The 14,199-nt window shown below is 41.7% G+C and overlaps 1 protein-coding gene across 1 annotated transcript; it reads right to left on the bottom strand.

Moving 5' to 3' along the window:
- Positions 1-280: 280 nt before the first annotated feature.
- Positions 281-6,425, bottom strand: LOC110533374 (solute carrier family 22 member 4). Its single transcript, XM_021617507.2, has 10 exons — positions 5,848-6,425; positions 5,320-5,423; positions 5,083-5,237; positions 4,826-4,997; positions 4,509-4,635; positions 3,866-3,966; positions 1,338-1,552; positions 1,062-1,244; positions 699-834; positions 281-606 (listed from the first exon to the last, which is right to left on the bottom strand). The coding sequence occupies exons 1-10, from the start codon at positions 6,238-6,240 to the stop codon at positions 531-533; spliced, it is 1,662 nt and encodes a 553-aa protein (XP_021473182.1). The 5' UTR covers positions 6,241-6,425; the 3' UTR covers positions 281-530.
- Positions 6,426-14,199: the final 7,774 nt, after the last annotated feature.

Genomic DNA, 14,199 nt, shown 5'->3' with positions numbered 1-14,199 from the left:
GACCACCACAAGCTCCACATGACTCATCTGAATTTGGTAATGCTGATGTTCCAACTTCTGTAGCGTCCGATCCATTTGGGCTACAAGCTTATACTGTAGGACTGTGGTAAGGGGAATCTCATGAACATGATGGTGTTCTCTGTTTTGCTTTACGACACCCACTAGTGTCACGGGACTAGTAAACTTTGTCCAAAATGTTTGTCCATAACCATATTTGTCCAAAATGTTTTTATTTCCTGAACTTTCTTATATCTCCTAGATATAGGACAGACACTTCAAAACCTTATTCCTTATTTTTTATTTTTTGACTGTCTTTTTTGCCATTTATGAATGTGTTATTCAATGTGTTTCTATGGGTTAGAGTAGTTAAGGCCAAATTTCAATATTTTATCAACTAACTTTTTTTATATACACTATATTCTTTTATACCTAAATTTGTCCTAAAATTCTAAATCAAATAGTTAAACGATCCATGGTATGACCATGTACAAACAATTCCATATGTTAGCTTAGAAGAAAAAGTACAAGATTTACAATTTAGATTCCTTCCTATACTCTGATTTGCTATCTACGTTTTCTGTGTCTTGGTCTGTGTTGCATCGACACCTGTAGAAAAGATTAAAACACATGTTTGAAACAATTCTTCATCAAGATGGATGGAGGAATGTACGTAGAGACGGACGGACAGTCAAACTCACCCTTTGATATGCTGCATCTGTAAGATGGTCTCTGGCAAAACCTTGCCGTAACTCTCAGGTAAAATGAAGCAGAACAGACCCCCAAGTATTGCAAGGCTACCAATCAATATGTATGGTAGGTACTTGTAGTAATTTCCTGCAAATAAATAAAACAGACATTTTCAATATCAAGGGAGAGGTCTGAACATCAGAAAACCAAATTAACAGTGAGGGACATTGTCGAATACATCCACTCAATCTTGTTAATCTCTACTGAACAAAGAAATGGGTAGTGATCCAGGTCTTACAAGATTGGATATGTATACTTTAAGAGTCCAATATTGACATTGATGATTGATTAATTAACTGATTGATTGGTCTTACCGAGGTAGATGATGAAGGGTGAGATGATGGTTCCGATGCGTGCTGCCATGGCGCACGTCCCCATGGCCATGTTTCTCACCACGGTGGGGAAGAGCTCCGACGTGACTGCGTACACTACACAGAATGCTGCCGTGATGCCAAACTTCCCCACCATCTCCAGGAAGATAGCCACTCCTGGGAGATCTGAAACATAGAGAGACAACCAGGTGTAAATTAGGTGATGTTTATAAAGATCTGTAAATGAGGTCTCCCTCTTAGACGGTCAATGAATTTTACCTGTTGGGACCATGTTAATGAAGAGAATAACAGCTCCCCCTAGGAAGAGAGTGGAGGACTGGCAAAACTGTCTGGAACAGTATCTGAGCAGCAACAGGGCAATGAAATAGGCTGGCACTTCTGCAACTCCAGACAGGAAGCAGTTGATATAGGGATCTCCACTGAGGTTGGAGGTGTTCAAAATCAGGGCGAAGTAGCCACATGCGATAATAATCCTGCAGAGGGAAATCAAATATACAAAGTCGAATGAATTACAGTTGAAGTCAGAAGTTTACATAAACTTAGGTTGGAGTCATTAAAACTCGTTTTTCAACCACTCCACAAACTAAACTTATTAACAAACTATAGTTTTGTCAAGTCGGTTAGGACATCTACTCCGTGCATGACACAAGTCATTTTTACAACAATTATTTACAGACAGATTATTTCACTTATAATTCACTGTATCACAATTCCAGTGGGTCAGAAGTTTACATATGTTAAGTTGACTGTGCCTTTAAACAGCTTGGAAAATTCACGAAAATGATGTCATGGCTTTTGAAGCTTCTGATAGGCTAATTGACATAGTCCATTGGAGGTGTACCTTTGGATGTATTTCAAGGCCTACCTTCAAACGCAGTGCCTCTTTGCTTGACATGGGAAAATCAAAATAAATCAGCAAAGACCTCCACAAGTCTGGTTCATCCTTGGGAGAAATTTCCAAACGCGTTCATCTGTACAAACAATAGTACGCAAGTATAAACACCATGGGACCACGCAGCCGTCATACCGCTCAGGAAGGAGATGCGTCTCCTAGAGATGAACATACTTTGGTGTGAAAAGTGCAAATCAATCCCAGAACAAGGACCTTGTGAAGGTGCTGGGGGACACAGGTACAAAGGTATCTATATCCACAGTTAAATGAGTCCTATATCGACATAACCTGAAAGGCCGCTCAGCAAGGAAGAAGTTATTGCTCCAAAACCGCCATAAAAAAGCCAGACTATGGTTTGTAACTGCACATGGGGACAAAGATCATACTTTTTGGAGAAATGTCCTCTGGTCTGATGTCCCCATGTGCAGACCAGAGTACATTTCTCCAAAATGTATTATCTTTGTCCCCATGTGCAAATCAATCCCAGAACAAGGACCTTGTGAAGATGCTGGGGGAAACGGGTACAAAAGTATCTATATCCACAGTAAAACGAGTCCTATATCGACGTAACCTGAAAGGCCACCCAGCAAGGAAGAAGTCATTGCTCCAAAACCGCCATAAAAAAGCCAGACTATGGTTTGCCACTGCACATGGGGACAAAGATCATACTTTTTGGAGAAATGTCCTCTGGTCTAATGAAACAAAAATAAAACTGTTTGGCCATAATGACCATCATTATGTTTGAAAGAAAAAGGGGGATGCTTGCAAGCCGAAAAACACCATCCCAACCATGAAGCACGGGGGTGGCAGCTTCATGTTGTGGGGGTGCTTTGCTGCAGGAGGGACTGGTGCACTTCATAAAATAGATGGCATCATGAGGATGGAAAATTATGTGGATATATTGAAGCAACATCTCAAGACATCAGTCAGGAAGTTAAAGCTTGGTCGCAAATGGGTCTTCCAAATGAACAATGACCCCAAGCATACTTCCAAAGTTGTGTCAAAATGGCTTAAGGACAACAAAGTCAAGGTATTGGAGTGGCCATCACAACGCCCTGACTTCAATCCCACAGAAAATGTGTGTGCATAACTGAAAATTCGTGTGCGAGCAAGGAGGCCTACAAACCTGACTCAGTTACATCAGCTCTTTCAGGAGGAATGGGCCAAAATTCACCCAATTCATTGTGGGAAGCTTGTGGAAGGCTACTCGAAACGTTTGACCCAAGTTAAACAATTTAAAAGGCAATGCTACCAAATACTAATTGAGTGTATGTTATCTTCTAGCCCACTGGGAATGTGATGAAAGAAATAAAAGCTGAAATAAATCATTCTCTACTATTATTCTGAAATTTCACATTCTTAATGTAAAGTGCTGACCTAAAACAGGGAATTTTTACTAGGATTAAATGTCAGGAATTGTGAAAAACTGAGTTTAAATGTATTTGGCTAAGATGTATGTAAACTTCCAACTTCAACTGTAGATGAACAGCCACAAACAAAGTAATATTCAAAGTAATATTCAGTCATTAAATGACAATTCCACTCAAAACATTTATGGTATTTGTTTCATTAGTTCATTGTTGACAAAGTCCCAAAATGTTTTGCTTGTCAGCAATCAAGTTTTCAAGATATGTAACTTTCAAAATAAAGAAGTCATCCCGTACTTTGCATAATATGATGCTGTGTTTTGTATCATATGATGCAAATTGCATCATGCGAGGATTTCTGTATTTTGAAAGTTACATATCATGAAAAAATGATTGCTGACAAGCAAAACATTTCGGGACTTTGTCAACAATGGACTAATGAAAGAAATACCAAAAAAACGTTTTTGGGTGGGGGAGTTTTCCTTTAAGATTGTGTGGGATTTGTGTTAACAGATGCTAAGATTTACCACAGAAGGGAACACAGAATTATAATTGAAAGCATATTTCTGCTCCTCATGACATCCAGAATGTTGTGTTTCTTGTCCTTCATGGCCAGAGCATCTTCTACCTGGAGATAAGTCATCATTAGGATCATCATTAGGATACACCATTCAGAAGAGCAAAATGCACAATGGATGAAATTGCTAAGAGTAGATTGCCCCTGTATTTTATTCCCCGTGTCTCTCCTTTATCGCCGTAAGCACAGAGTCCACCGTCTCACTTTCATTATTCTGCAGTTCTACACTGCATTGGTTAAACAATAACACTTCAGAAACCTAAACTAGAGTCAGGCCAGAGTGAGTGGTCAAGTTGTCTGATGAATAACCTGGATTACACCATAAAACAGGAAGGGATGCATTAGTCTCTCAAATGATTTAACAATGGTTATTAATCAACTTCATTCAGTTTATGTATTGCAGCACCAGCAAAAAGGAGTTTGACTTCAACTGGATAGGTGCCTAAAAAGATATTAACATTTTTACATCGGAATCAAAGACATAGGCACTTTTTTGAAATTCCTCTATATATGTTTTTTGTTACTGCATATCCCTGGGAAGGTTTATTTTATTAAATGATGCAAGCTAACTGTAGCTAAGTAAGGTTGCTCACCTCTGCGGGAGTGAAGATGACCTCTGGTGCTGTGACTCTGTTCCTCCTGGCAGCATCTCTCAGTATGGCCTCAGCCTCCTCCACTCTTCCCTGAGAGAGCAGCCATCTGGGAGACTCTGGGATGAACCTATACCAATGCATATGCACAGTTATATAAACGTTACTGAGGCCCTATGTTAAATCGTGCTAATGTTTGTATTTGACAGAGATAAGAAGTACCATCGCTAAAAGAAGAGTACACAGAGGAGTACACAGAGCATTAACATAGTAGAAGGTTTTGCGGCAAACACATTCCTGTGGGGATTCATTATGCTTACCACCATAGCGGGAGATATATTATTCCAGAGCCTGTCATGGGAACCAGCAACCACCTCCAATCACGGATGAAGTATGCCACAGCCGGCATGAACATGTAGCCAATGGCAGAGCTCAGGAACACTCCAAGAGCGGAGAATACCACACGAGCTCCAGGGCTCAGTATTTCTGTCCCTGAAGACCAGATATGCAAGTTCAGTAAATTTACCAAATGTGCGAGAAATACTGTAGATACAAGTTATGCTTATTTTGAACCTACCAAGAACATACGCTATGACGTAGTTTGAGACTGATCCAGCACCAACAAAGAAGAAAAAAATAGTGAATGCCTCCCAGTTTGGGGAGAATATTTGTGCGAAATTGGCCACAATCTGGATTATCATCATAGTAAAGAGTGCTGGCTTTCTTCCAAACCTGTTGATGAAAAATTATGTAAGGTCACATTGTCTGAGATGATTCTCTATCAGGACTGACGTACACAGTATACATTACAGACCTGTCAGACAGCTGGCCAGAGATGAACGTTCCCACCAGCGCACCAAAGTAGTGAATTGAAGTGGTCAAGGGAACTTTGTATGCATTATCACACACCACATCCCACTGCAAAATACACATATTTCCTAAATTACAGAAATGCCCTTTCTCTCCTTTTACAAAAAGTGAAACTGCAGTTACAGTGCAGTTACTGTGCTATTTTAAACGCCAGTAATTGCACTATAACTGCAAAATAAACACCGGTGAATTGCTAAATTATGACACTAGACAGCAAAGTAAAACAGAGGTTTGTTTCTGGATGCAGTAATTGCAGTACAACTACAACATAACTACAATGTACTGTACTGTAACTGCAATTTGTTGTTGTAAGGGTTTGGGTAACCCAACAGTGCAATCCAAAGTGTTTGTGTAAGCATTTAAAGTTCATCATTCACGTATTTGGTTGTCATACTCTTTTTGTCACGTAGAATGGTTTTGGTCTTTGGGAATGGCTAATAATGTTTGCATTGATTTGCAATACATTTCTCACCTCGGTGACGAATGTTGACTGGTAAATGTCTTTGCTGTATTTCCAACCGTCCAAGCAACTTTCCAGCTCAATTTCACTCACGTTGACATCCACATTTGGAATGATATTTAGGATAGAGTAGTTTCTAACTGTCTCCACTTTGAGCCTTGAGCAAGAGCTATGCTTCGATGCACCATTTATTGTCTCCATTGGGATGGTCACATTTCTCCACATCTCACTGATATTATACTCCTCGGGAACATAGCATTCATGTGGCGGTGTATCACCTACAAACACTATATAAATACCAGTAAACCCATTGGGCAGGATACTGATGGCCAATGCCAAGAAGATTGTCCGCTGAAAGGGTCCCCATGTTCCCAAGAAAGCTGTGATTCCATCGTAATCTCTCATGTTGCTGCTGTGTTCAGTTGACCTTTGAGTCCAGTCACTTATTCACGTGCAGAAAACTGGCTGCATTTTTATAGCTGCTCCAGACGTTGTTGTAGTGTTGTCAGATATCATCCATCACCATCTGACACCGTCAACAAACAGCAGAGCTCTCTCCTGTCATGCACCAACCCCTCTTGAAAGCAGGTAGATAACATATCATTGCACCTTGAATTGCCCCACTCGGTATTGGTAATGTATTGGTATTGGTAATGTATTGGAAGGTCATTAAAAGTGAGGGTTAATTTATTATAGGATGTCGCTGTCCACTGGTGGTGGAATTCAACCTTGATTTAAGGACAACAGTTGAAGAGGGATGAAACGTCTGGGAAGGGGGCCAGAGGGGCCCACCTCAACGACACTCTAACTGCAGCCTTATCTCACACACCTTCCCAGACCTAGTTAATGATTGGCTGAGATACATGTCAGAGTTTGCTCTGTAGAAGCAACAGACAAGTGAGTGTGCATTAGGATCAGATTGAGCCGAAGAGTCACTTATGCATTATAAGCAGCCTGTTTGACAGTAACCTCTTAACTTCTTTGGGATAGGGGGCGGTATTTTGACGTCCGAATGAAAAGTGTGCCGAAAGACTGCAGCGCCAGCTGTGCCATCAGAGTCCCTGGGTTCGCGCCCAGGCTCTGTCGTAACCGGCCGCGACCGGGAGGTCCTTGGGGCGACGCACAATTGGCCTAGCGTCGCCCGGGTTAGGGAGGGCTTGGTCGGTAGGGGTGTCCTTGTCTCATCGCGCACCAGCGACTCCTGTGGCGGGCTGGGCGCAGTGTGCGCTAACCAAGGTGGCCAGGTGCACGGTGTTTCCTCCGGCGCATTGGTGCGGCTGGCTTCCGGGTTGGATGCGTGCTGTGTTAAAGAAGCAGCGGCTTGGTTGGTTGTGTATCGGAGGACGCATGACTTTCAACCTTCGTCTCTCCCGAGCCCGTACGGGAGTTGTAGCGATGAGACAAGATAGTAGCTACAAAATAGTAGTAGCTAGTAAATAGTAGCTAGTAAAATTCAAACAAAAAAAAGAAGAAAAAAGAAGGAAAAAAAAGGAAAAAAAAGAAGTGTGCCGAAAGTAAACTGCCTGCTACTCAGGCCCAGAAGCTAAAATATGCATATAATTGGTAGATTTGGATAGAACACATTTTAATTTCTAAAACTGTTAAAATAATATCTGTGAGTATAACAGAACTGAAATGGCAGGCGAAACCCTGAGGACAAACCATAAAAATAAAAAAAATTCAGCATACCACTAATTTCAATGCCTGGCGCTTTTATAATAGGGCGAAATCGTCCCCGATTGCAGTTCCTAGGGCTTCCACTAGATGTCAACAGTCTTTAGAAAGAGTTCCAGGCTGGTTTTTGGGGAAAAAATGAGGGAGAAGTTGTAGTTTTTCTAAGTGTTTCCCGTTTTGGCTGTAAGCGCATGGCCGAGAGAGCGCATTCTTTTTGTTTATCTCAATACAATAACAACTCTCCGTCTTAAATGTTATTGTTTATTTGCGTATTAGGGTACCCAAGGATTGATTATAAACGTTGATTGACTTGTTTGGATAAATGTATTGGTAACGTTTGGGATTAATTTTGTATGCATTTTGACGGAGGGAAACCGAGTGGATTATTGACTGAAGCGCGGCAGCTAAACTGAGTTTTTATGGATATAAGGAAGACATTTATGTTGGGAAATTATGATTTAAAATGACTGAACAAATCATTTTAAATGGAACTGTAACTAAGTAAACTTATACTCTGTTTTATTATATCTGATTAACAATATGAGTTCATAAGAAGGGATTGTGTGACACGGACAAGGAGTAATAAAAGTTAATGAACACCATTCCAACTAGGAATAAAACGAATGGGTTGTGGACTGTGAAAACAGATAAGGTCGTTAGCCTATGGTTGACCCTACAGAAACTTAGCTCTGGGGTTTTTAGATAAGGCAGTGAGTGCATTCCTAGGTTTTCTGTTAATTAAAACTGTCAGTTCAGTGGTGATCGATAATGTTGAGGGGTCAAAAGTCATCTGGGAGAGTGTTAGTAAGTTAGAATGAACTTTTCGCCTTACTTTGTCCCGGTCGAGAGGAGGGGATTCTGTTAAAGCAATGAAATGACGTCATGATATGTATATAAACTGCTGCACGTGATTAAGTGGGAGCGCGCTCCGAGAATAAATTATATTACCTATTATTGAAAGACTGGTCTGAGTCTATTTTATGCAAACAAGAAATCTTAGAAATTCTCATAAAATAGATTAAGGGCTTTCAATTGATGAAAGCACATTGGCATAATTAAATTAGAGTAACAATTTATCTAACAAAAGGACCATTTGTAATGTAACTGAGACCTTTTGGAGTGCCAACAGAATAAGATCTTCAAAGGTAAGGCATATATTATATCGCTATTTCTAACTTTCGTGTCGCAATGCCGTTGTTGAAAATTATTTGTTATGCATTTGTGTGCTGGACACTGTCCTCAGGTAATCGCATGGTTTGCTTTCGCCGTAAAGCCTTTTTGAAATCTGACACCTTGGCTGGATTAACCTCTTGCGCTGAGCCATGCCGGATCCGGTAGCGTAATGATAGCCTCAAGCTCAATACCATAACGCAACGTTAACTATTCATGACAATCGCAAATGAAATGAAATTAATATACTAACTCTCAAGCTTAGCCTTTTGTTAACAACACTGTCATCTCAGATTTTCAAAAATATGCTTCTCAAGCATAGCAAACTAGCATTTGTGTAACAGTACTGATAATTAGCGTAGCATTTAGCATTAGCATCAGCAGGAAACATTTTCACAAAAAACAGCAAAAACATTCAAATAAATATTTTACCTTTGAAGAACTTCGGATGTTTTCAATGAGGAGACTCTCAGTTAGATAGCAATGTTCAGTTTTTCCTGAAAGATTTTTTGTGCAGGAGAAATCGGTCCGTTTGGGGCGTCATGTTTGGCTACCAAAAAAAAACGAAAATTCAGTTATCCAAACGCCAAACTTTTTTCCAAATTAACTCCATAATATCGACTGAAACATGGCAAACGTTGTTTAGAACCACACACTTCCAGGATCGATACTTCGCTGTCTGTATCGCATGGTAAAATTTTTGCCGCTGAGAGTTACGCACCAACGTAGACAAAGGACACCGGACGGGCCCCTGGCAAATGTAGTCTCTTATGGCCAATCTTCCAATGATATGCCTACAAATACATCACAATGCTGCAGACATCTTGGAGGAACGGCAGAGCGCATAAGCTCGTTCACAGCATATTCACAGCCATATAAGGAGACAACGGGAAACAGAGCCTCAAAAATCCTGCTCATTTCCTGGTTGAAGTTGCATCTTGGTTTCGCCTGTAAGATCAGTTCTGGGGCACTCAAAGATAATATCTTTGCAGCTTTGAAAACGTCAGAGTGTTTTCTTTCCAAAGCTGGCAATTCCATGCATAGTCGAGCATCTTTTTGTGACAAACTATTGCGCTTAAAACGGGCACGTTTTTTTATCCAATAATGAAATAGCGCCCCCCCCCCTAGCTTCAACTGGTTAACAACAAGTTCATCTTTATTTTGATGTATTGCACTTGTGATTTCATAAATGTTTTATATTTATAGTGATTTAATTTGAATTTGGCACTCTGCCGTTTGGCCATTCTGCGGATGTTGGCCAGGTGGGACGCTACCGTCCCACTGACACTGAATGGCATCATTTCATGTTTTTATTTAAGTTTTTACCCATTAAAAGAAAAATAAGTCTGACAGCGCCAGATTTTTTCAAGTATGGGTAGCTCCAGCTCAATATGGCGACCGAGTATGGGTGAGTGGGTGTGTCGAAAGAAGTGGGTGTTTGGAAAGCGAATCAGCTAATTGGGCAGATTTGATGCCACTCAAGACCATTTTGAGTGACTCATTGGACCGTGCGATGAGGGACAACGATTGACAGCTACCTCTGATTGAGAACCATACCAGGCAAAACACAGAAATAGAAAATCATAGACAAACTAACATAGACAACCCACCCAACTCACGCCCTGACCATACTAAAACAAAAGACAAAACAAAGGAACTAAGGTCAGAACGTGACATCATGATTAACAACTCATGGTGTAATCATAACAACATACAGGAACTCAAGTCCTTCTGCTCACCCGACCTAGAAATTATTACAATTAAATGCCGGCCATTTTACCTACCTAGAGAATTCTCATCAGTTATAGTCACAGCTGTGTACATTTCCCCTCAAGCAGACACCAAGACGGCCATCAAGAACTTCACTGGACTAAATGCAAACTGGAAACCATATATCCTGAGGCTGCGTTTTTTGTAGCTGGGGATTTTAACAAAGCAAATTTGAGAACATTGCTCCCGAAATTATACCAGCATATTGATTGCGCTACGCGCAAGGGCAATGCCCTCGACCACTGCTACTCTAACTTCTGCAATGCATACAAAGCCGTCCCCCACCCTCCCACGACGCCATCTTGCTCCTACCGTCTTGTAGGCAGAAACTCAAACAGGATGTACCAGTGACGAGAACCATTTAACGCTGGTCCGACCAATCGGAAGCCACACTTCAAGATTGTTTTGATCACACGGACTGTCAGCCTTAGAGAACAACATCGACCTATATGCTGACTTGGTAAGTGCGTTTATAAAGAAGTGCATTAGAGATGTTGTACCCACTGTGACTATAAAAACCTACCCTAACCAGAAACCATGGATGGATGGCGGCATATGCGCAAAACTGAAAGTGCGATCCACCGCATTTAACCATGGAAAGAGGTCCAGGAATATGACTGAATATAAACATTGTAGTTATTCCCTCCGCAAGGCAATCAAACAAGCTAAATGCCGGTACAGGGTGGAGTCGCAATTCAACGGCTCAGACACGAGACGTATGTGGTAGGGACTCCAAAAAAAAACAGCCATGTCACAAACACCGACGTCACACTTCCTGACAAACTAAACACCTTCTTTGCCCGCTTTGAGGATAACACAGTGCCACCGTCGCAGCCCGCTAACAAGGACTGCCCCCCCCTTCTCTGTGGCTGACGTGAGTAAAACATTTAAACGTGTTAACCCTCGCAAGGCTACTTGCCCAGGCGGCATCTCTAGACGCGTCCTCAGAGCATGCGCAGACCAGCTGGTCGGTGTATTTACGGACATATTCAATTGATCCTTATCCCAGTCTGTTGTCCCCACATGCTTCAAGATGGCTACCATTGTCCCTGTACCCAAGAAGGCAAAGATAACAGAACTAAATGACTACCGCCCTGTAGCGCTCACTTCTGTCATCATGAAGTGCTTTGAGAGACTAGTCAAGGATCATATCACCTCTACCTTACCGGCCACCCTAGACCCACTTCAGTTTGCATACCACCCCAACAGGTCCACAGATGACGCAATCACCATCAGGTGAGGGCACTTGGAGTGTGGTGTGTGGTGCCAGGAAAACAACCTCTCACTCAACGTCAACAAAACAAAGGAGATGGTCATGGACTTCAGGGAAAAGCTCCCCCCTATCCACATCAAAGGGACAGTAGTGGAGAAGGTGGAAAGTTTAAAGTTCCTCGGCATACACATCACAGACAAACTGAATTGGTCCACCCATACAAACAGTGTGGTGAAGAAGGCGCATCAGCTCCTCTTCAACCTCAGGAGGCTAAAGAAATTTGGCTTGTCACCCAAAACCCTGACAAACTTTTACAGATGCAGAATTGAGAGCATCCTGTCGGGCTGTATCACAGCCTGGTACGGAAACTGCACCGCCCTCAACCACAAGGCTCTCCAGAGGGTGGTGCAGTCTGCACAAAGCATTACCGGGAGCAAATTTTCTGCCCTCCATGACACCTACAGCAGTCGATGTCACAGGAAGGCCAAAAAGATCATCAAGGACATCAACCACCCGAGCCACTGCCTGTTCACCCCGCTACCATCCAGAAGGCGAAGTCAGTACAGGTGCATCAAAGCTGGGACAGAGAGACTGAAAAACAGTTTCTATCTGAAAGTAGAAAACAGAAAACAGTTTCTATCTGACTGCTAAACAGCAATCACTAACTCAGAGAGGCTGCTGCCTACATTGAGACCCAATCACTGGCCACTTTAATAAATGGATCACTAGTCACTTTATACAATGCCACTCTAAATAATGCCACTTTAATAATGTTTACATATCTTACCGTACTCATATCACATCTATACACCATATTTTATACTATCTATTGCACCTGGCCTATGCCGCTCGGCCATCACTCATCCATATACTTACATGTACATATTCTCATTCACCCCTTTCGATTTGTGTGTATTAGGTAGTTGTTGGGGAATTGTTAGGTTACTTGTTAGACATTACCGCACTGTCGGAACTAGAAGCACAATCGTTTCGCTACACTCACATTAACATCTGTTAACCATGTGTATGTGACATATAAAGTTTGATAAAGTGAACTAGGAACTCTGAAAAATCTAAATCCGACTGGGAAAATACATTTTAAACTGTCATCCAACTCGGAGTTCCAAGTCGGGAACTCAGTCTTCTTTTTAGAGCTTCAACCTGAAGAACACTAACGTCATGATTCCACCTTTTTCCGAGTTCCCAGCTGTCTTGAAAGCACCATAAATCCAGAGAATGTCCAAATTTGCCCACAAAGGACCGCCGTACCACCTTCCAGTTCAAGTGAGCACAGCACAACAAGGTGAGTCCAAAAATGTATTCTATGCTGCTGCATAAATGACATAATATGCCAGGGAGATATGTATACTGTAGCTAAGAACGTAATGCTAATGTAATAAAGCCTCACCCTAATAATTTGGTCCCTTTTCCCCTCATAATTTTGCCTACTGTTCTGACTTGGTGGTGCACATGTAGCCTATAGCCTGTTTTAGAGAAATGTAATCATTGAATATTATAAGAGCTTTCATTGTCTGCGTATATTTATCCTATGGTTCTGACTTGGTGTACAGGGAGAATACTGTAAGAACGGCCCATGTTCTCAGCCTCCAGTATTTATGCTGCAGTAGTTTATGTGTCGGGGGGCTAGGGTCAGTTTGTTATATCTGGAGTACTTCTCCTGTCCTATCTGGTGTCCTGTGTGAATTTAAGTATGCTCTCTAATTCTCTCTCTCTTTCTTTCTTTCTCTCTCTCGGAGGACCTGAGCCCTAGGACCATGCCTCAGGACTACCTGACATGATGACTCCTTGCTGTCCCCAGTCCACCTGGCTGTGCTGCTGCTCCATTTTCAACTGTTCTGCCTGTGATTATTATTATTTGACCATGCTGGTCATTTATGAACATCTGAACATCTTGGCCATGTTCTGTTATAATCTCCACCCGGCACAGCCAGAAGAGGACTGGCCACCCCACATAGCCTGGTTCCTCTCTAGGTTTCTTCCTAGGTTTTGGCCTTTCTAGGTAGTTTTTCCTAGCCACAGTGCTTCTACACCTGCATTGCTTGCTGTTTGGGGTTTTAGGCTGGGTTTCTGTACAGCACTTTGAGATATCAGCTGATATACGAAGGGCTATATAAATAAATTTGATTTGATTTGATGTTCTGAATTCTGTCACTGTATATTTCAAAAGTGTTGAACAAATAGCTATATTGACTACGTCCGTCCTAGCTTGCTCGCTAATGTCTTTATCGAAATTACAGATTGCCTGTTATCTGCTCGTCGTCCCCTTATGCCATAGTTTGTACATCTCAATTATCAGTAGAAACTACATTTGTTTAAGCAGGTCAGCCATATCAGCTATGTTTTTTTAAAAGGCAGTAAATGAGGTTGAAGGAACTGTTTCACTGCCAGACAAGGCTCCACTAATAGCCATGTGTATTGGTTGTTAGATGTTGGGACTGCTATTTGGACAGCTTTATGTAGGCCCTAACAGTTTGTGGGCAACGCTTGTCACCGTTATAGTCCAATTAATGTATTGT

Source organism: Oncorhynchus mykiss, chromosome 10 (genome assembly GCF_013265735.2).
Source record: "Oncorhynchus mykiss isolate Arlee chromosome 10, USDA_OmykA_1.1, whole genome shotgun sequence".
NCBI classification, from domain to species: domain Eukaryota; kingdom Metazoa; phylum Chordata; class Actinopteri; order Salmoniformes; family Salmonidae; genus Oncorhynchus; species Oncorhynchus mykiss.
Note: the sequence above shows the minus strand (reverse complement) of the source record. Positions and strands in the feature narration are given on the sequence as shown.

Coding starts and splice junctions, on each gene's coding strand:
- LOC110533374 (XM_021617507.2), bottom strand. CDS start 6,240: ATGAGAGATTACGATGGAATCACAGCTTTCTTGGGAACATGGGGACCC. Junction 1,553..3,865: donor ATTCTGTGTTCCCTTCTGTG/GTAAATCTTAGC, acceptor TTCCCTCTGCAG/GATTATTATCGCATGTGGCT. Junction 1,245..1,337: donor CATTAACATGGTCCCAACAG/GTAAAATTCATT, acceptor TCTATGTTTCAG/ATCTCCCAGGAGTGGCTATC.